Source organism: Branchiostoma floridae, chromosome 14 (assembly GCF_000003815.2).
Source record: "Branchiostoma floridae strain S238N-H82 chromosome 14, Bfl_VNyyK, whole genome shotgun sequence".
NCBI lineage: Eukaryota > Metazoa > Chordata > Leptocardii > Amphioxiformes > Branchiostomatidae > Branchiostoma > Branchiostoma floridae.
The window spans coordinates 8,649,680-8,670,649 of record NC_049992.1 but is presented as its reverse complement, the minus strand read 5'-3'; the positions used below and the strand labels follow the sequence as shown (position 1 = coordinate 8,670,649).

Genomic DNA, 20,970 nt, shown 5'->3' with positions numbered 1-20,970 from the left:
AATAGAAAATTGAATTCCAGCCGCAAAGTTTGTCATGAAAAAAGCCGAATTTTCTTTATTTTGGATGACACAGCAAATTCAACTTAATTCTAAGCCCCTTTTCACTCCTATTTCCCCCGCCAGTTTTTTTGGTAGATTTGAGTTTCCACAGGATGTTAGTTTTGTGTACACAGAATGGTCTTCTATGTCCCTGTATCAGGTCTAAATTAATTTTGACACAGAAAATCAATTTACGTGCGACAACGAACAGTGTTTTGGGAGAACACGTCAATCTCTTGTCATGACAGAGGAACTCACTACTGGATGTAATAACGAGACATTTTGAGATTGTTAGCTGCCTTCCTGGGAATGTCTAAGCTGAGAGCAGTATCTGCCTGACCTAAATTTGAAGATTATGAAGTAAATGGCGGATGGTTTCCCTGACTGTAAATGAGAGGAAATTTGTAACTAATTTTTAAGGAGATTAAATTATGGCGTTAACCGCACCATTCAAAGCGTTCAGACGATAATCGGCTTGCGCTGTCTCCATGCCTGTATCTTGTTTCTGTGCATTTCTGATGGAGTCTTGTTAAAACTTACACCAACTCCTCTCCGGGGTATGTCTGTCATGGTCCTTTCTTGTTTCTCCCCTAAGACTAAGAATTTAGGAAGCAGCTATGAAATCTTGCCCACTAAATGGCGCTCTCCTCAATTGGCCCATGCACTTGCTGTCCCGTGAGACTTGTTAGGCACAGAAGCGTAGTTTGCAGGCCCTTCGTCTCGGAAAGTGGATGACAGATTGCTCGTTTTATGGGCAAAATCTTCCTCAGACGTCGGGAAATCTTCTTTTCGCAGCTTGATGGGACAAATTGGAAGCGCTCGTTTGTTCGTGCTGTCTGAGGACACCTCTGAGAGTAAAAATAATCCTGCAGGCTCCGAGAGGGGCAGAATTACAGTGAAGGTCAAGACCAGCCTGGAATCTGAATGGAAAGGATCAAGTTGTTAGATAGGTGGGACGAAGTGTGATGTCTGATGTGTTCTAACATCTCAGATTCCATCGTCCACGCCTTGGTTAGGAAAATTTAACTTTTTAAGTAAGCCTCAGGAGCTGGAAAAGTTTCTAGATTCCCTAGAACAAGAGCTCGTTATAAAATGCAAAACTAACTGGAGGAAGCAGAAGCTCAGCAGGGTTGGAGATGTAATAATGTAGCTGTACAAAACTGTTCTGACTGATGGAAGCCCTGATGCGCATGTTGATAAATGGTAAAATACTTCTGAATCTGAAAGTTTTACTTTTGAATTGAGAGCTGAAAGACTGGAGCGAGAACCAATATGTCATGATTGCTGTGTAAATGCTGTCTCGCTTCTTAGAGGAGAGGTTGTGTAAAGTTCCTTTGCCATTCCAGGAAGTAGACAGAAGACATGGACTTCTTGAGTTTCTGTGTTCAGACAAACACTACTCACAAATCGTCTCTAAAACATGACCTTGGCGAAGGTAAAAAATGCAACAGAAGGAACATTTATTGTGAGAGTGTATAAATTGTAGCTGTAGTATATAATCAAACAATGGATAGTGAGTGTGTAGACACACATTGTATGTTGTTGGTACGTAAGCTGGCGAAGGATCCCTTAGTCAGCCATCATTCTGCTAGGTGGGTTGGGTTGTGCGAGTTCTCAGGTGGCTGTACAGCCCAATACTCGCTCTGAATGGTCGTTCACTGTAGGGGCATGGACCTAGAGCAATGTTTGATAGTGGGCTGACACTGGACAGGACACTCCCTTTTAGCTTGTGGTTGGTACTGATAGCACCCTTGTGGACTTGTCACTGGCAAGTTGCTCCCAGAAAAGTCAATTTTTATATCAAAGCTTTCAGGGATGCATATTTTACATCTCTGAAGAAACACGTTGCACGGATTGTTTAACCTTTAGCACACTAAAATTGCCATTTAGCTGCCAATACTCTATTGGCTAGGCTGCAAAAATGTCTGACCGTTTCCAAAATCATATCCAGTTGCTTGAGTAGCTGCTTTTTGGAGTATCTAATTACCCAGATGTCTAACCTTCATCAATGTAGCTATGATAATCGTTTCATGTACATCTCGTGGTGTTATATGCGCGAGGTAGTAGCGGACCATTTCATGTGTATCGTACATGTTCGCAGTGGTGGCGCACCTACCCTTCCAACACGTGGTCGAGTACTATGCCGTTGCTAAGCGATGAGAATGCTACGACACCATTTTACTAGAGGAGATAGGCGTGTCACCTAGACTTGAAAATTTCAGTCAATGGCATTAGATTCGGCCATTACTTTATTGGAATGAATACGTATAGGTACGATTTACTGTATGCCATTCTTGTATGCAAAGAAATGGGATTTTTGAAAGTGATGGATGTTACTATTGTTAGGGTAGCAGTAATGTAAATTGACACTTCCTATTGATTATATAGGACAGGAGGAACATTGAATGTATGATCTTTTCCCCCTGGTCATTTCATCACTCTCTCATGTGACAATGTAAAATTGTGTGGGTGTGAAGTCAATGTGGCATTTTCCAACCTGTGTATGCTTTTAGCCTGATTAATATTTGCCGTTAAGCATTGTGCAGCACTGCTCACATGTCAGCCCACTCGTACAGGAATGTATGGATGACACCTTTTGGGGCACTTCAGATTTGGTGAAAGATCTGGCTCGTTTTGTGATGAGAATCATACATTTTACAGTGTATTTTTGTCATGAGGATTTGCAATATTAGCATTTATCTAACACAAATCTCTTCTGCAGTTACAGTTACTAGGAATATTTATTTTATTAAGTGATTTTGGTTGTATAGTATCATGATAAAATCACACATAAAGGGGGCCTCTTTGCATCATGTTCTATACTTTTGATATGAAGATGATTGACAGATTGTTATCCCTTGCTTTCTTCAAAGCTGTCCGACCTCCATCTCCACACCAAGCAAATCAACGTTCACTGTAAACCCGTATTTTAAAATAGCAGCAGAAACATGCATGTATCTGAGCTGACATGAAAACTAAGATATTTTATAGTTGGCGTGTTCTTTGTTTTTATAGTTTTTCACTGGGAAGATGATTGTTTTTATTCCTCTCATTTTCGTACGTTGTGGTAGAAAATACGCATGCGAGTTGGACATAGACCATAGAGCTAAGGCCAACGCGGCATTAAAATTTAAATGGTGCTGGTAACATAGAAAACGGACAGCTAACAGTGAACCGCGCTTGATGAACCAGTTACATACATTACACCCTAGAAATATAGTCAGCATCCCGTTGCTAGGTTACGATGATGATATGGGAGCGCGCTCTTACCTCATTAGCTATGCGCGAGTAATGGGTGTGGTCCCCACGTGTTACCGAAGAAACCCGCCGCATGCTTTGAACAAAAGCGCGAAGCTATATATACGTGGCTATGGTACAATTTATGTTTTGTTACCTGCCCTTGCTGCAATGGAATATTATTATGATACATTTTATTCTGCAAAATAAGAAAATCACACATGCATGCCGGTATATGAAAATGTTTTGACGTGATGACGTGCACATCCCTGCACGTCTTTGCCGCTATGGAGCGCTCTCTGACGTTGGATAAGTTGGCGTTAAAATCATTGTCCTATATATCAGCACGTGGAAACGGGCGTGGCCCCAACTGCCTCGGTTTCCTGCGAAGGAAGTTCCTTGCGGAACGGTTGAAGTAGACGTAAAATTTCCTTGGACAAGAAGTCTAAGGCAACATGGAGTTTGAATGTGATGTAATAGCTTTTTGGAGTTGTAGCAGGTATACAATGTAGATGGATATGTATTGATGCTCATTGGGTGTGGCTTTTGAAATTGCATGAAAGGGAAGATAAGCATATTCAGTCCAGTTGATTCATCACGTGTACAGGCACTCTAGTGTATCTGGTCAATATATCAGCAGAATTGATGTTGTGGTGGATCGGAGTCTATTTGGACCAACAAATTTGATGGCTTTCCTTAATCTGATGGGATGTCACCATTTTATCCCAAGAGTCGGCTGAATAGGAGAGAATTTATGAGGGATTCATTTCAAGTTGACGTTCTCTGCTATTCTGACGTCTGATGCTGTAGCATTTATTTGATTTTGGTATTCTTTTTTATCTTGGCTGAGATTCTGAAGACTATAGTTGTCAATGGGCTTGCCATGTACTATTGAGAAAGCCCACCATTTCCCCAGCTCTAGTATAGTCCAAAAAAGGCTGTGGCTGTTTCAGCCGTGGCGGTAGATAGGAAATTTCCCAAATGCCTGCCAACAAAGGTAACGTCCCCGCAGACGGGTAGGGTGGCCTGAGAATGGTCGGCATGGCGACGCTCACACCCAGGAGGAAAGATGACAGAGGAGCAGGGAGGAGAATCTGGCACGCATGTTAATTACAGGAATGATTGGCAGTTGGGCCTGATTGCTTGGAGGGACACGGGCGAGATTAATGTTAACGACCAATGAAAACGTTTCTATTAGTAAACAGTCAACATCTCACTTCCTTCCTGTTTATCCTCACTCAAATTCACTTGATATAATCAGTGATATTTTATATTTGTAGAATAAGAAATACATAATGATGAATTTTGATACACACATTGTGTCTTTTGAAAAAGATGGCATAATGTACAAAATGCACTATCCAAAATTGTGATGGTGATGCTTTTGGCTCTTCTATAAAAAAACCCACATTACAGTTGAATTTGTAATGAGGAAACATGGTCAGATGTGAGTAGGCTTTGTTGTGGTTCAGGCCTGGCAGTAGTCATGTGATGTCAGGCTATGACATCATAGGTCAGTAGGGGTCAGAGGCATGCACCTGTTCTGGGAGTAGCCGAGTCCCTGGGTTGATGTTAATCATAGTAGGCACAGGCTGGAGAATCTAAATACGCTCTGACGGACTTGTGGTGTTGCCAGCTGCATTTTGGAAAATAGGGCGTGGTCAGTTTTGACGGCAAAGAGAAGGAAAATGGCTGAAGTGAGATAGCCACTGGTCAATACTTTGACCTTGAAATGACCAGTACAAGGTCAAGTTAATAATACAGGAATTTTCTGTCATCAATTTAAAGGGTTGTTTCTGTATAAACATTGTAACCATTATCTGTTGTTTTGTGGTTGCATTGCTGAGGAATTTGAAATGGTATTCAGATGAAAATAAATTGACATGACTTTTACTTGTGGACAAACTGGATGGTAGGAAATGTGCAGATGGAAAAAAAGGGCGTGGTCAATGTATGTACCTCATGTCAAGGCAGAAGAAAATGAATGGTAATTCCAAATGTCAAGAAATACAGCAGAAATGAAAATATTACGAATAAAACATGTTTTGCCATTCAAGGTCAAAGTTGTATTTACCATACGTCAAGGCCATTAGGAATTAGAATTTGAAATCAACATGGCTGCCATCTGACTTGACCAATGGTCATTCCTCATGTCCAAATAAGGACAGGGCTTTGGAATGGTTTCTTTTGAAACAATTTTTATAAAACTACATCCAAATTTTATAGAACATGACAATTTCTGTATCAAACTGTTAATATTCAGTTCATAAAGAGAAAGGAAACATCAGTTCATAAAAAGAAAGAAAACAGTGGAGTGTAACATATGGGAGTGTTTTGAGGGTCTAAAAAATAAGATACATATTATTAGGTGAACAGTAGTGATGCTCTGCAGAGAATGTTGAAAACTCTAGAGTCTGAGATCTTGGAGTTAGTTTTTTTATTACAAATCCCTGCCTTTGGGCATAGATCCTTCCCGCACAGGTGATTTATTACCCAGAAGGTACCAGTAAATTTGTAGGACTTCCGCCAAAGGTGGAAAATTTCATTGAAAAGTTTTAATGTGAAGGAAACATGTAAGGCTTTTTGTCATGTCGTCGTAAGGAAATCTGAAAAGCGCTCTGTGCCACGCACATTACTCATAGTTGTCATATTTTCGGCATTTGGATTATGATCTATGATGTTGAAACCTGCTTTTTTTTCCTTAAGAATTTGTCTTTCCATTTTGAAGAGTGGCAAATGTCCTGTGTACATAACTTATATAAGCACACATTTACCAGTATTTTTGATTCTACACTGCAGTTTTTTTGCAAGAGGATTTCTTTCAATATGAAAAGAACTGATAGAACATGGTTACTTCTACATGTCCAGCTGGGAGTAAAGCTAAGAAATAGAGATACGACTATTGTATGTTTACCATGTTGGGTCAATTTGATGCCTGTGGAATAAGATAGTTCCTCTGGATGGTCACAGCCAATAGAAGGAGAAATGAAAAATGGGTTGGTATTGTGGATACTGTTAGACTCTGCCCTGCCATCCAGTTATAGAAGTGACCTATGCAGAAAAACGTATAGCTAGCTTTCTCTATTGTGCAGTTGGGCCTCTTGAGTTTTGGATGAGTGGAAGACACAGGTGCCTCTTCTATTAGTCATGTATGCAATGGACTGGTTGTGTTAACCTACATGTCAAGACTGGAGAAAAGAAATAACAGCCAATAGAAGTAGAAATTGAAAGAATATAGGTATTGTGGATTCCGTTGGACAACAGTTATACCTGCCCTGCCATTCGGTCATAGAAGTGACCCATGCAGGAAATAGTCTAGTTAGGTTTCTTGAGTTTTTGATGTGTGGAAGATACAGGTGCCTCTTCTATTATAATGTCATGTATGCGAGGGACTGCTTGTGTTGACCTGTGTCAAGCCTGGAGGCCATGCCATGTTTAAATCATGCCCAGAGTGAATCCTGTGGCAGATCTGCATGTGAGATGGAGCAGGGAGTCATCTGTGTGTCTCCTGCTCACCCCGCCATCACCGTCTACTTCCCATCTCCCCGTCTCGTAAGGTGACCCTTGTCACAAACACCGGGGCAACATTTTAATCATTCTGGGGAGAGTCCAATCCCCACCATTAGTCATCCCAGGGTGGGTGGGACGCGGAGGTGAACTTGCTCGTCCCTCCGTGGGGAACATTACCGCGTCATGCGTGTGCCGTGACCCCGGCGACCCTGTCAGTACCGTGGGACGGACGCTCCATCAGTGCAGTTGCTGCAGACGGCCCCCCATCCATCAAGGCTGCATGGTCCCTATCCTATTGCCAGGGCATTTCTATGCATGTATGATCACATCCTGCGCATAAAACCCAGCAGTAAGGACACCATTTACCACTGAAGGCCCCTTTCGGGTTGTCTCTTTGCAGCAGTATCAGAACTGGACACAAAGTTTTTCTTTTCTGTTCAGATATAACTGCGACAGTACCGTTGTACGCGACGGTACCATGGAGCGCTTCCGCGTCGCGTGCGCGTGGGTTTTGTTTTGATCCGTGAGCGAGTCCACGTGGTTTTGTTTTCCCGGGCAGTTGTATCAATTTGCCTAAGTTAAAGCCGTGGCTCTGTAAATGTAATGGATGTAATCATGGCCCGGCTTCTTGCCAAAAGGCCATTAAAATATGGGTCATTTCGGGGCAGCAAATTGACATTGCTATGGCAACGCGTTCTTGCATAATGCAGCGGGCGTAAAAGCACGTGGTATTTTTGGCCGCGTGCGCTTGCTTGACGCGGACCGTTTTTCGCACGTGTTGCGTGGGTACAATGCCACGCAAATGAATATTGTGAACGTACGCAAAATAATCGCGAAAGAAAATGCCTACGTACTTTTTAAAATTTTTTTAAAAAGTTTTTGATAAGATTGTTGTTCTTGAACTGATGATTTAAATACAGTACTCTCATCATTTTGCTGTAGATAGAATTCCATCTGCAAATTTTGATTTTTTTGGGTCCCAAATCTGTGTCTTACAGCGACTTTCTCAGTGTGAGGATCCTTTTCTAGAACTATTGAAGATTTTGCTTCTGTCAAACGTTCTGGAACAGCAGCACTCTGGCCTGTCGTGGGCGAGGTTAGGAGTTTTTGAGACCGAACATGTTATTCACCCAGAGTTTTATCTGATGCCTGCCGCCATAAGCGAGCCGGGGAAGCGGGGGCAGGGGTCGCGGCAACCCGCATGGATCACCGTCAGCGTAACTTATCTGCCTGCCCGGCGAGAAGGCAATGATTTTTCATTCGCAGTATCTAGTCCTTTATCACCTCTTTATCGCCATGGCTGGGAGCTGCTGCCTATAAAGTATCGAGCGTACCACACTGATTCCTGCGATGAAGGCTGGCCAACCCTCCCTGTCTTCAGATATCAGAAGAACATTCGTCACCGCACCGGAATTATTTCCAAGTGCTCGGAAAACATAGCCAAGATAGCAGATAGACAATGGCCAATCCTGTTTAACTATGGTTGATGGCGACATGCCATTTTGTCCTGTTCCTTAGGTTTTGTTCTAAATTTGCTAAAATGCTTAACAGCGAGGCATTTCTGTGACTGTCTTTCGTGGATCCTGATTTAAAACTACATTTGCATTTGTTTTATTTCAGTAGTTTGTTTTGGACATGCTACATTGTAACTTTTATGTAACTTATTGTAAGTTAAATCTATTTCATGTGGATCATTTTCAGTAGCAAAAGACAGTAGGACTATAGGATTTTTGGTTGACCTTTAAGTTTGTTATCACTATGTTTTCTGTTTCTTGACTACACATGTGAAAACGGTCGCATGGCTCAACTTCAAATGGAAGTGCTACCGTCTTTTTAGCACATGTTGTCTGACAGCAATCAGAGAAAGCGTGATATCTCACTTCAGCAGACGTCCCGGCTACCCGAGTGCTTCAAAGCTCTGTGCCATGTGATAATAATGGGCAACGGACTGGAAACTTTCTACAATCCGTGCCTCTAGTGCCCTTTCCCGCTGCGTGGTTGTCGCCCCAGATATACGCTCCCATTCCCAAAACTTGCCATTTGATGGCATTACGTGTCCGGCGTAGGGATTTGCGGAAATGCGAGAAAATCCAACTTAGAAGGGGTCAGGTGAGTGCGGGCAGATGATAGCGGTGTAGCACGCACACAGGGTTTTATTTCGCTGGCAGAGCCATCAGGAAGGGCGCTGCGGTGGAAGGGCGAGAGGTTATCAAGAGAAGAGGAGAATAGTCTCCCTGAAGTGGAGAGATTGTGGGCCCATCCTCACTTGGGGGGCATCTGAAAGGGACTCCTGTTGTCAAGGGACTAGTAATTTTTTTAAAAAGTATGCCTGGACAGGAAGAACTGCTGATAGAAAGATGGATAGATTTTGTGAACTCTTGATATCAGCACGATGTGGCTGTAATCTCTTTGCTGCTGAGGTAGCCTTTTGGCATCAGATTCGTTGTAGATACAGGGTACTGTTGACAGTGGATTTCTACACAAAATGTTCCGAGCAACCTCTCAAATCTGCAATCAAATGACTGGATGAGTATTGTACTTGTTTTTGTTAGGATATGTTTTCATGGAACAGTTGATGAAGTATAGTCGGCCTATTGCTATGTTTGAAAAAAAGGACGATAATAAACCGACACAGGGAATGGTACCGTCAATACGATAACTTGCTTCCGCAGCGTTTTACCGCCGTCTTCACGGCGTGCATGTTAAGGTTTCATTCTCCATTAATAATTACACATGTCACACGGACCAGCTGGTTTGACCCCGGCCTCGTATCTGTGTCATGGCGGCTGAAATTGCCCCACATCTTCCCGTAATCTTGTTAGCTTCTAATGCAGCCACTCTGCCCAAAACAAGCACACGTGGAACGCGCTGTCACATGACGCGCGTCGCTTCACACCACACCAGCACGTGCTGGAACTTCCCTTCTCTGAAATCTATGCTTCTCCGCGCAGCAGTTCTGGAGGAGAGAGAGAGAGAGAGTTTTGGGTCTCCAAAGTAGAAAGTTGTGCAGGAGTGGAATCCCCCCAACATCCCTCTGCACTGTGTGTGGAGAATAACTGTAAGAAATTGTGATGTTGTCGAGAGCTGACAGGTTATTAACGGGACAGCCTTGAGACGGAGAAAACTGCCTACAGACAGGAGAGCGGGCGACAAATAGGGTCCTGGACGATCTTGCCAAAAACTTAATCTCACCTTCACGCATGCTGGCGCGTTTTACTGCCCTCTACACATCATCTTTCATCTCTTTTATGTGTTCAGAGGATAAAATTACTCCAGATTCCACATCAGGACTTACATCCAGCTCATTCATTCTGTGTAACTGTAAGGAAGGCTGTTAAACTTTTTAGGTTTTCTTTGATATTTTTGAGGAAACGGGTGTGTTTTGAGTGACCGTTTTACATTTTGGTCCTGACATTTACTTCAGTAATTGATGACGCACCTGAATAATGCGGGGCATGATGTAGTGCCGGCGACTGGGAGAGCCTGGGGCCAGAAAATACATCTTTGATGAGCTTAAATTCACCCATGTGAAGAATGGTTCAGCATGTCTAGTCCACCTATGGAGAGGAACAACACTTCTTTTTATGGACTGTTGTAATTTTGCCGGTGACATTTCTGTAGGCTCTGGGCCCCATCATTTGTATTGCTGCCGCATTAGGCAAGGGGTAAGTTTGCCCCGTCCACAAATCACCTTCAATCACCTGCCATTCCATGACATTTAGGGGACCCAATTCCATATGGAAGGGTCCATAGACTACTGATTAGTGTAGTGGAAAAATGCCAAGTGCTGGTGGAATATTTGGCGGGGAGGAAAATGGGTGGGTGGAGGGAAAGATGAAACCAGGCACAGAATCTCAGCTAATAGGTGCAACATTCGTTACTGTCACAATAAATGCGCTGGTGTTATGTTCAAGTGGACAAGGAAATTTGTGTGGCTGTAATGTTAGAAGGAGAATTCTTTTAATGGTTTTTGATTTGCGGATTTTCGTCAAGGTGAATTGATGTTGACCCTGATTGAATATTCCATTGCCAGCGTCGTGGGGTTATAAAGCTGAGGTTAATAAATACAGTGGTGACCCCGTAACCCGAACGCATACCGGGTAATAACATTGAGGCCGCTGTGCGCAATTTCGCATTTCGCTGTGTTCGAGATCGAATGGCAACACGTGGTGTTTGGCCAGCACGGATGGCGCTGGCGTAAGTCACATGACCGGTGCTACACGTGTATTTGTTTTGAACGCGAAGCGCCTTTTGCTTGGGAGGATGGCGAGCGGTACTGTAGCAAACGGGGCAGCTCCTTCCCTGCTCTTTAGTCTTGGGTTCAAAATTTGGTAAGTTTCTGAATATTTGTCAGCTTGTTGTCATCTAAAAGTGCCTCCACCCTTGCAGTGGATGTAGGACCATTTTGGGACTTAGAGGTAACGACCTGCAGTAGGTGAACACAATGTCACCTGTGAAAGATGGGCCGGCTCAGCCCCTAGTCATAAAGTAATAGGCGCGAGCTCCTGTCTCCTCTTTCCCTCGGAGTTGCCACTTACCATCTCACCGTAAAACAGAAATGTCACCGCTAGAGCCGGGGGACATCGTTCTCCTTTGGTCCGGCGCGCGGATGTCGTCCGACGACGAAACTAACGAGCGGCGGCAATAAATAATAACGCGGCGAGAAGTTTCTTGAAACAAGTAGGGACTTTTATTTGCTGATGATATACTTTGCTTAGTTATCGCTTGGCTGAAGCTGAATAAAAAGGACATCAGCAATAAAGTATTTAATCCCTGTGTGAGTGTGAGGTGCGGTATATCTTCTGTGCAGGCTTAGGATATATGGGGAGGGGAAATGTTGCAGCTGGACTAAATCAGGTGCAAAATTCACCCAACTGTCCATGGTAATCCAGCCATTTGTCAAGATGTAGATTTCTTTATATTACAGCAAAACGTATGGTTGTAACCCAACACTTGGTTCTTTGAGTTAATGTTGCAACTCGAGAGTTGTGTTTTATGTTGTAACTGGATCTCTTAGTTGACGATGGAAGTTGATACCTGATGTGTGAGGCATCGCTGGACACACACTTCGCATCTTCTCTGATTTCTGTCACTCGGGTGGTAATTGGCAATTTGAGGGCCTGCCAGGTTTGGTAGATGAATGCGGGACTTACGTAGCTAATTTGTAAATCTGCACCAATTTGTGTCAGCGTCTGTACTAATTCACGGAGACATGAATCAGTGCAGAAGGATGTTGGTAGTCAGGGCTTGTTTGAAGCCATCATAAACAGCTGTTCTGTCCAATGTCTTCTATTGAATGTCTAATAGTTTCTCTTGAACGCGTTTAAGTGTAGAATATTTTATGGATGTTCATGGAATTCAGACCTCCTATGCTTGTTTAGCAGTCAAAAGGTCTCGCACTTGGCAGATCTTTCTTGAAAAAATAAAAGCAATAGAAATATGATGAAATATTTTAACAGCCCAGTTAGAGTTATGGGAAATATGTTGAATAAATCCATCCAACAAGTGCTGGTAGGATGTAGTTACAAAAAAATATGATTAGAAAATAAAAATGAAATCAAGCATTGATATGATTTGGGGGCAGTTTTTCTGCTAGAATATTGTTCAATTGTTTAAACAATGAAAGTTCCTGTTAACGATTAAAAAAAGAATAGATTAAAAAAAAATACAATTTGGGGCAGCTCTTGTGCTGTTTTATTATCAAAACCTCCCTCTGTTGTTCTCCTGTATATTTGCAGTGCATTTTTTTCTTAGCAAAGAGAGTGGTATATTGTACATCATACATGCATACAAATGCACATGCACATGCACATATACAAATACATATGCACATGCACATATACAAATACATATGCACATCATCACATGTACATACATATACATAGACATGTATGTGTCACTATACACGTACATGATTTCTTGTTAGGAAGAATCGTATTAGCTCACAGTTTGGTTTTTCATATTTAGCATGTTGTTGTTTTTGGTCTGATGATTGATAGATTTTTTAAAAACATTTAATTTCTGTTTTTGTCCAGACGGCCATCAAGAAGAACAACCCGAGGAAGTACCTGCGCAGCGTAGGTGACGGGGAGGTCGTGGAGTTTGATGTCGTTGAAGGCGAGAAGGTCAGTATCACGTTACAGAACCATCTCCAGCCCTCGAAATTAACTTTTCCCGGTTCCACTAACGTGCCGCCTGCCTGCGAAGCTGGTGTTACGCCGAATGGCAGTTATACCGGCTATAAAGATACAGATACAGAATGTCCCCAAAGTTTCCCCAACAGAAATTCAAACTTTACCAAAGCGAGATTCAATTGTCCCAGACTAGTACTGTAAATGATATTTACTAAGACATTGTTACTAAGAGCAGAAAATGTGTTCTGCAAGTTTGCAACATGTAGTTACAGATCTTTGAATAATGTAAAAAAATCAACTTGAGGATTTTCTGCCAAATTTTACCTTTGAAGAGACTTGGTTTCAGCTTGCATTGGACCCATGTGTGTACATGGGATTTTTAAATGTCTCAAATTTTTGTTAAGCATGTGCTGAGTTGTTGCAAGCCAAACTTGAGTGGCTAGTGGGACACTGTTAACTTTGAGTCATGGATCTGTTTTGGATCCTGAAGACTTTCACTATTTTGATGATAAAGGCCTTTGTTATGGGAAGTTAAGGATGCATGTTGGGTCAAATATAGCATGGATTTTGATGTCAAAACAAAGTTTATATATTTCTTACTCTGCTTTTACTGTTTTCAAGATAGAGGAGACTGATATTTTTTCCAGTTCTACTAAATGGATTTAAATTTCAGCCATATATGTTATGGATTTTGATGTAGGAAAATTCAAATGAAGCTGCAATTGTATAAATATATTTGATACTGATCTTCACTTTTTGAAGAAAGAGAAAAGCCTTTTTGCTGTTACGCATTGTGCAGTTGAAGGATGTCAAATGTTTGTATCTCAACAATTGTGTTGCATCATGTTGATGATTAAAGATGAACACAATTTACACATTTCATATACAGTCAAACCTGCCCGAGCGACCACCTCTTCTCAGCGACCACCTGGCCATTTCGACCGCTTTTTCTTGGTCCCGATTTATTTTCCCATTGACGTAAGCATTAAGCGACCTTTTCTCTACGACCACCTGGCCAACGCGACCGCGACCGGCCCAAATTGCGACCTATAACGACCGCATCATTTTCAAGATTGAGGTTTTCATCGATTTTTTATGATAATTAGCGCGATTTTGTTCCGAAATCGGCCAGTTTGCGTCGGATTTTGGGGTTAAATTTACAGTTTACAGTGTGCGTGTTGTATTTGACATTAAAGACCTCGCTTCTTTGCGTGCGTGCAGTGTGCTTGCTATTTGCCATTAAACACAACGGCAACCATTTATACTTTGCATCGGGCATGTTTTGAGTCGATACTCTTCTCAGCGACCACCTGTCCAAATCGACCGTTTTTTTCCGGTCCCCCGGGTGGTCGTCTTGGGCAGGTTTGACTGTAGTAACGTTCTTCAAACACAAATTCGAAATAGTACTCTCTTCCTGCCATACTAATCGTTATGATGGTGTCTGACAGCCACCGAAATGTTGGAAGTAAGTACGTACTGAGTACTATATCAGTTGTGTTAGAAGAACCTTACTATATGAGCATTTTACCAACCTGATGAAACTATTTACGAATTTACACATTTATATCGTTTTCTCCAGGGCAATGAAGCGGCCAACGTGACTGGCCCTGAAGGTGCTCCCGTGGAAGGCAGCAAGTACGCCGCCGAGCGCCGCCGTTACCGCCCCCGTTACTACAGCGGTGGGGACGGCGGCGGCAGAGGCGGGCGACGTCGCTACCGCAGCAACCGCCAGGATGGTACGTTGTGTTGTTGTTTACATGTTGACTTCATCAGTTATCTTGTGTATCTGTTGAGCAGCATGGAAAAAAAGTTGATTTTTGTTCTGTAAGGTGACTTTAAAGTACATATGTTTGTACCAAATATAGAATAGACATTTTACTTCATCTCTATATAAAGGCAAAGATGTTTTCTAGATATTGTACAAGTTCAAGTTGATCACTTGATATTGTTGTCACATGCAGAATGTCTCGGCAGTTTTGTGTCACTAAAATAACTTCAATTCAGAATTTCATTTCTTGTAACAATGTAGACGTGTGAATTGGTTTCCATTTTGTAAATTTTTTTTATTTGGGTCATCAAAACTATTCTCTTGCAACTTTCTTGTCTTGAGTTGTTGATTGTCATTTGTAAGAGTCTAAGACCTTGTCTGTCCTCCTTCCAGACAAAGATGGCGGGGAGCACAGCGGCGAGGGAGGCACAAACTCCGAGGGAGAACAGCGCGACGAAGGCCCTCCCCGCCGGGGCCGTGGCGGGTACCGTGGGGGACGGGGAAGGGGTGGCAGGCCGTTTTCCTACCGCCGCCGCTACCGTGGTCCCCCCCGTGATGACGACAACCGGGATGTAGATGTAAGTAGGGCTGTGTACTTTGATAACTGTACTGTACCTGTAAAAAAGGTACAGGTGTGGACCTGAAGATCTGTGTACCTTTTTCTACACTAACTACTGCACTAGTGGACACCACTTTTTAACATAGGTAAATCCAGAATCAAAGATGACCATTGTGATAGTTGCAGTTGAAAACAGAAAAGAAAGGCTGCTTTGTAATTCTTCATTTAAAGACAACAGTTTATTACTGTAAAAGTCAGCTGGCTATATTTATGACATATATTAGATCAAACTTGTTCAGGTACATGTTCATGGCAGGTACCTGTATATAAGCCTGTGTACCTGTACCTAAAATTGATTAAGGTACACAGCATTAGATGTAAGTGCTCCAGATATACCAAGATCCACAATAAGTGTCAGCTGTCAGGTCGCTGCTACCCTTGGCCAGCATACAGCACTCTCTAGTCACCTGACATTCAAGATCTGTCATGACCAAAGCTTTGAAAATCCTAGTTGATAAGGGGACAGAATAAGTTAAACTATTAGTTGTTTATATGAGTTGTGTACATAAATATACATAGACATTGATTCACAGTTTGGGTTTTTATCACGTTGTTGTTTTTGAATGATGATCGATAAATTTGATTTCTGTGACTTGTGACTTAAAACATATGTTATTATATTTGTCTGAGGTATCTGTGGCTCAAAGCGTGTTTATTTGTTTCCCTTATTAGGATGGAGACGACAACAAGGACGACCGTGAGGGGGGCGACGAGCGCCGTGGCCCACCCCGCCGCCGTGGACGTGGCTCAGGACCGCCACCGTACCGTCGTTACCGCCGCAGGTCGGCCATCTTTACTCGTACTTACTTACTTGATCAGGTCTTTGAGTGGCCTGCATCAAGGAGTCTATGCCTCTTGCTTACTATCCTTTGCCAGGTGGTTCTGGGCCATGTTTCTTTGTCAAACAGCTTCAGGTTGTTGTTTACCGTGATCATTCTGGCATCTTCAAGGGCAATGTTATCCATGTCTTTTTGGGTCTCCCCCTGGACCTCTTACCATAGATTGGGATACCATTCCAGAAGGAATCTTTACTTGTACACTGGAGTGTAACTGGAGTAAACTTGCAGTAAAGACAACCTACTGGCATATTGACATTCAAAAATGGACAGTGCCAACGTGGAGTCCTGTGTTTTGGACCTAGATGTTTTTGTGTCTTAAATGTCACTTGTTCAGTTTGTATTTCTGTGTTAAGTTCATCATGTTTTTGTAGTTGTAGAAGAAAGTCAGGGTTAGCAGAATAGCAGATCAGTTCCTTCAAGTGTAGAGTTAGGTTCAGTTGGTATACTGGTCAGTAGTATACTGTGGAGCACAGCTAGTTTCAGTTGGTACTGTGGGTAAAGTCTGAAGATATTTGACCAATGACAATGTTTTCCCCAGGCCTCGCTCAAATGAAGGCTCTGGCCCCGACGAAAACAAGGAGAATGCGGCAGAAGATCGGCAACCACCCCGTCGCCGCAGAGGCCCCCCGCGCCGCCGCCCACAGTCCGGCAGTAAGGCTGAGGTACGTAAGATCAACGGTCCAACCAAAACTCTGGGAAAATTCATGTCATTACCATTCCTTGGTCTCTGACAAAAGGTTAGAACAACCCCAAAATGAGAGTACAGTGCTAAGGTTTCTTCCAACAAAAAGGTATACACACATCAAATTTTCAACGACCGCCGTTGCCTTCTTCACGATCAATAATAACCAGTGATTTTTTATCGTAAACCAATGAGATTTTTAAAGATATGACCTTTTTGACACTTGATCTTGCGTGTTGTCACCAAATGGCCAAATGTGCCAAACCCGAAATGAGTTGAAACATCAGTAACCAACAGGCCTTTTATGCCTAGAACGATAATGCTTCTTTGTTTATTGTATTCAGTTTGTTCTTCAGCCTTCCCGCAATTTGAACAGATTCTCTGGAGAATCAAGGAATTTTATGACTGACTTTTCTCTGCACTCTAACTGTACTAAGGATTTAAAGACACTGAACATTTATCATTTGGTATCAATATTAGATAACAAGTATAGGTATGTATGTTACCTTAGAGCCTATAAATGTGTGACTCTGAAAGGAAGAGTGTATACGTGAAGTTGACCAAATGGTTCATTTGCTTGAAACTCTACATAGCACCACCTGGCAGCATTAGGAGGAACTACACAATTGTCAGAAGAACAATGAAGTATAAAATAAAATTGTTACATTTTTTTGTGATCTGGCTGGTTGTAGTGGATATACATGCTAATCTGAATTTTGTTCCCTCCACGTAGCCTAGCATTTATTTACTGTATTTTTCTGTGTCTATTGTTACTAAAAGGCACCCTTCCTCTTCTGAAATGTGGTCTGTTCATTTTGAATCTTTTTTTCCAGTATTCCAACGAGGAAAGGGACACAGCGGAGGGAGGGGACTCGCCCGTGGATGCCCCCGATACTGTACGATAAACTACAGCAGAGCTTGAAATACCATTCCCCACTGCATCCTGCATTTGACAGAAAAAAAAGTGCAGCTAGCATGCCGCTAGCACTTTGGCAGGCTGAAAGATACTAAGTATTAGGAATCACATATTGCAGAACAAGAAAAGTATTTCAAGCTTATTGGAAGCTAACTCCTTATTTTCTCAGCATCGTCTTGGGTTTAAGTTGGTTGCTTATGCAGTTTGTTGAAGGTGGCTGGTGGGGAAAGCTGTTGATACCTGGTGCATGCGGATTTGTATACTGTGTTCCATAGTGTTTCAGAGTAAGGGGTAGAGGGGTGGTGTTTTCTTGGCCATTATTTCAAGAATTTTGTATTACTTCTGTCCTTGAACGATAGAAGTACCGCAAAGAGTTGTTCTAAGAATGTTGGCAAGAACAGAAAGATGCAGTTCATCATTGTTTCAGTTTAGGTAAAGTTGGGGCTTTTTAGCTGTTATCACTTCTGGCTACTGCAAACTTCTCGCAAGAAACACGATAGTCCTCTCTCTGAAAGTGTTGGAACACAGTTTCCTTCAGCGAAAGTTTGAACTCGATCCAGGAGTGACCGCAGCGACAGAGAAAGCTTGGGAAATAAGGAAGAAGTTGTGTAGTATGTGGATTTTTGCTTCACTGACTGTTGTCGTCTTTTTCTTGTCTTCTGCAGTCGAACCAGGATGGAGACGCTGCCAAGCCGGAGTCCCACAGCGAGGACAAACCTGCCAAGGAGTAGCTCGTGAAATCCCGTTAACATTTCATGGGAAACATCAGTCCCAAAAATTCAGAAGCGAGAAAGCAACAAAAAAACATCTAGTGGAAAAAATAACAGCACCATCAACCGGCGAAACTTTAGGAGTTCCTAATTCCCACCTCGTTGGACGCTTTAAGATCTTTTCTTGGGTGTGGTAACGTACGAGCTTAAGAAGCGACAATCCTCCGCCATTTTGCTCTCGTCTAATGGCGGATGTTCCTGTAAGAGCATGTTGTACCCTGACCAACTTTGTAGGCCGGCCTTGTTTTGAATTTCTTACCATCATCCATTCGTATCGGTCCTGTGGGAAAAATAATGTTGATTTTTGTGGTACCATCTATTTTCAATCGTGTGTACTACCTGAAGTGAGGATAAACGTGAAAGATTTTCGGCAGGACGAAGTAAAGGAATTTTGAGCATGAAGTTGTGCCATTGTGTGCTTTTTGTGTATCTGTTACTTTATTTATTCAATAGCTGTTATAGTTAAAGCTGTGGGTGGTGGGATACAAGTCAATGTGCAACTAGTAGTCTTTTGCAATCAGTCATGATGAAACCCCAGCAAATGCCAATCATAAACCCACTGCACAGGTTGCTTGGAACAGCTCAGCTATAACCTGAGTTATGGCGAGCCTCTGAATGAAGTACATGTACCATCTTATTGCCAGGGTTGCTGAGCCATGTTATTACCGATAATCATATAACCAGACGACGTTGACCAATCAATTATTAGGCTGTCATATCATCAGTCAGCCAACAAGTGGTCTGTTATTACGACCGCACAAAGAAAATTTGATTATTTTTCAATACGATTATTACGTCAATGTCAGAAGGCCTAGTTTTTTATGTTTTAAAATTTTAGTTGGGCTTTCTATTTTGTACACCAAAAAGCAGTTACTCAAGCAACTGGATATTTTTGGGGAAACGGTCAGGCATCATCCGATGTCTTTCGTCAATGACACTGGAGAGACTCTCTTTACATATCAATAAAATCTCCCGCAAGATCTCTCCAGTGTCACTGATGAAAGACATCGGATGATGCCTGATACGTTTATCTTATATGTAGTTTTCTTTGGCCAGCAGATGTAAAGAAAGCAGTACAATATAGCCTGACAAAGACACCTAAAAACACGTCAAAAACTGCCCGAGCCAAACCTCTGCTTGGAAAGTCCTAGTTCATTCCTGTAGTCATTTTTGCACCAGTAAACCGCCAGTGAGTGATACACATTTGTACCTCGCGGTAGGTCGTTAACTCTTCATTATCTGCGGCTGAGTTGCCAATATCGGGTTGTATACCACACCGGGCCGAGCGTATCAGATAAACTTGACACGCAAAGTCTCTGCTGGCAGGTCGCAGCCTTTAGTGTCGTAACCTGGCCTATCTCCCGGCGCACACGGCGATCGTCGCCATGGCGATGTTAATGTGGTTATCTGTAGCCACAGCTGGAGGTGAACAAACGGAATGGGACATCAGATTACACCTTGAGGCTCACATTTGGTCGGACAAGTGAAGATACGCTCCACAAACTGTTAACTTTTTAAAGCTTGGTATCAAATGAAAATGCAGGCAATGAGACTTGCCGCAAAATTGTTAAGATAACGTCACATCATCGAGATGTGATCATGGCATGTTGCCTGTCTTCACAAAGTATAGTTACTGTAGGAACATGACGGGTGCTAGTGTCACCAAAATGAGTACAGACCTGAAATGGATGTCACTTGAAGACAGAAGAAAAATGTCCAGATTCTGCATGATGTACAAAATTAAACAGGTAGATGTACCAACAACTGAGTAACCTGGAATCAAGTCCTTTGTGGCTTGGCCTAAACCTTACTTGGCCAATTAAACTCCCACTGGGCAAAGTCCTACGGTGTGAAAATCCTACCGAATGCAGAGGATTACCCCGGCAGCAGAGAGCTCCATTTGCTCCGCAGAGAGCCTACACTAGCTACATGTGTTCATAGGCCAAGTAATGTTTAGGCCAAACCACAAAGGACTAGCCTGGAATCCAGCCGTGTTGTGCTTTGGCTGCTCCGCTAAGGTACGCTTCCTGCCAACACGTCTGGTTTTCATTTGAACGGTCGGCATTTGCATATTCATGAGATTTCTGATTGGCTGGTTTAAGCTCTCGTTCGAACAGGCGTTCCATCATCATCAACGACCCATCTTCTTCGAGACTGTTGGAACGATCTGATAAATCAAACTCTTGCCATACTCAAATGGCAAGAGCGCTATACATACATCTTTTACGTTGAGAAAAGCCTCTAAGGTCTTTGTTTGCTCGTTTTAGTGAAGAAATACTGGGAAATTCGCTGGGTAGTGTTGCTTCGACATGTTGATGATAATGAACGCCTATTCGAACGAGCGCTTGAACCATCTATAATTCAGCCAATCAGAAATCTCGCATAAAATCTCGACGATTATGCAAATGCCCATCGTTCAAATGGTAACGAACACCAGACGTGTTGGCAAGAAGCGT

At 42.6% G+C, this 20,970-nt stretch overlaps 1 protein-coding gene across 2 annotated transcripts in view; it reads left to right on the top strand.

Moving 5' to 3' along the window:
* Positions 1-18,916, top strand: part of LOC118430413 (Y-box factor homolog) — a 28,446-nt gene extending 9,530 nt beyond the window's left edge. The window contains exons 4-10 of one of the 2 annotated variants that reach the window (XM_035841271.1): positions 12,822-12,911; positions 14,500-14,656; positions 15,082-15,266; positions 15,980-16,089; positions 16,685-16,808; positions 17,662-17,724; positions 18,410-18,916. In XM_035841271.1, coding sequence (XP_035697164.1) covers positions 12,822-12,911; positions 14,500-14,656; positions 15,082-15,266; positions 15,980-16,089; positions 16,685-16,808; positions 17,662-17,724; positions 18,410-18,475 — 795 coding nt within the window. In that variant the 3' untranslated portion in view covers positions 18,476-18,916. The remainder of the gene's footprint in view (positions 1-12,821; positions 12,912-14,499; positions 14,657-15,081; positions 15,267-15,979; positions 16,090-16,684; positions 16,809-17,661; positions 17,725-18,409) is intronic. The other variant, XM_035841272.1, reaches the window with a different exon arrangement.
* Positions 18,917-20,970: the final 2,054 nt, after the last annotated feature.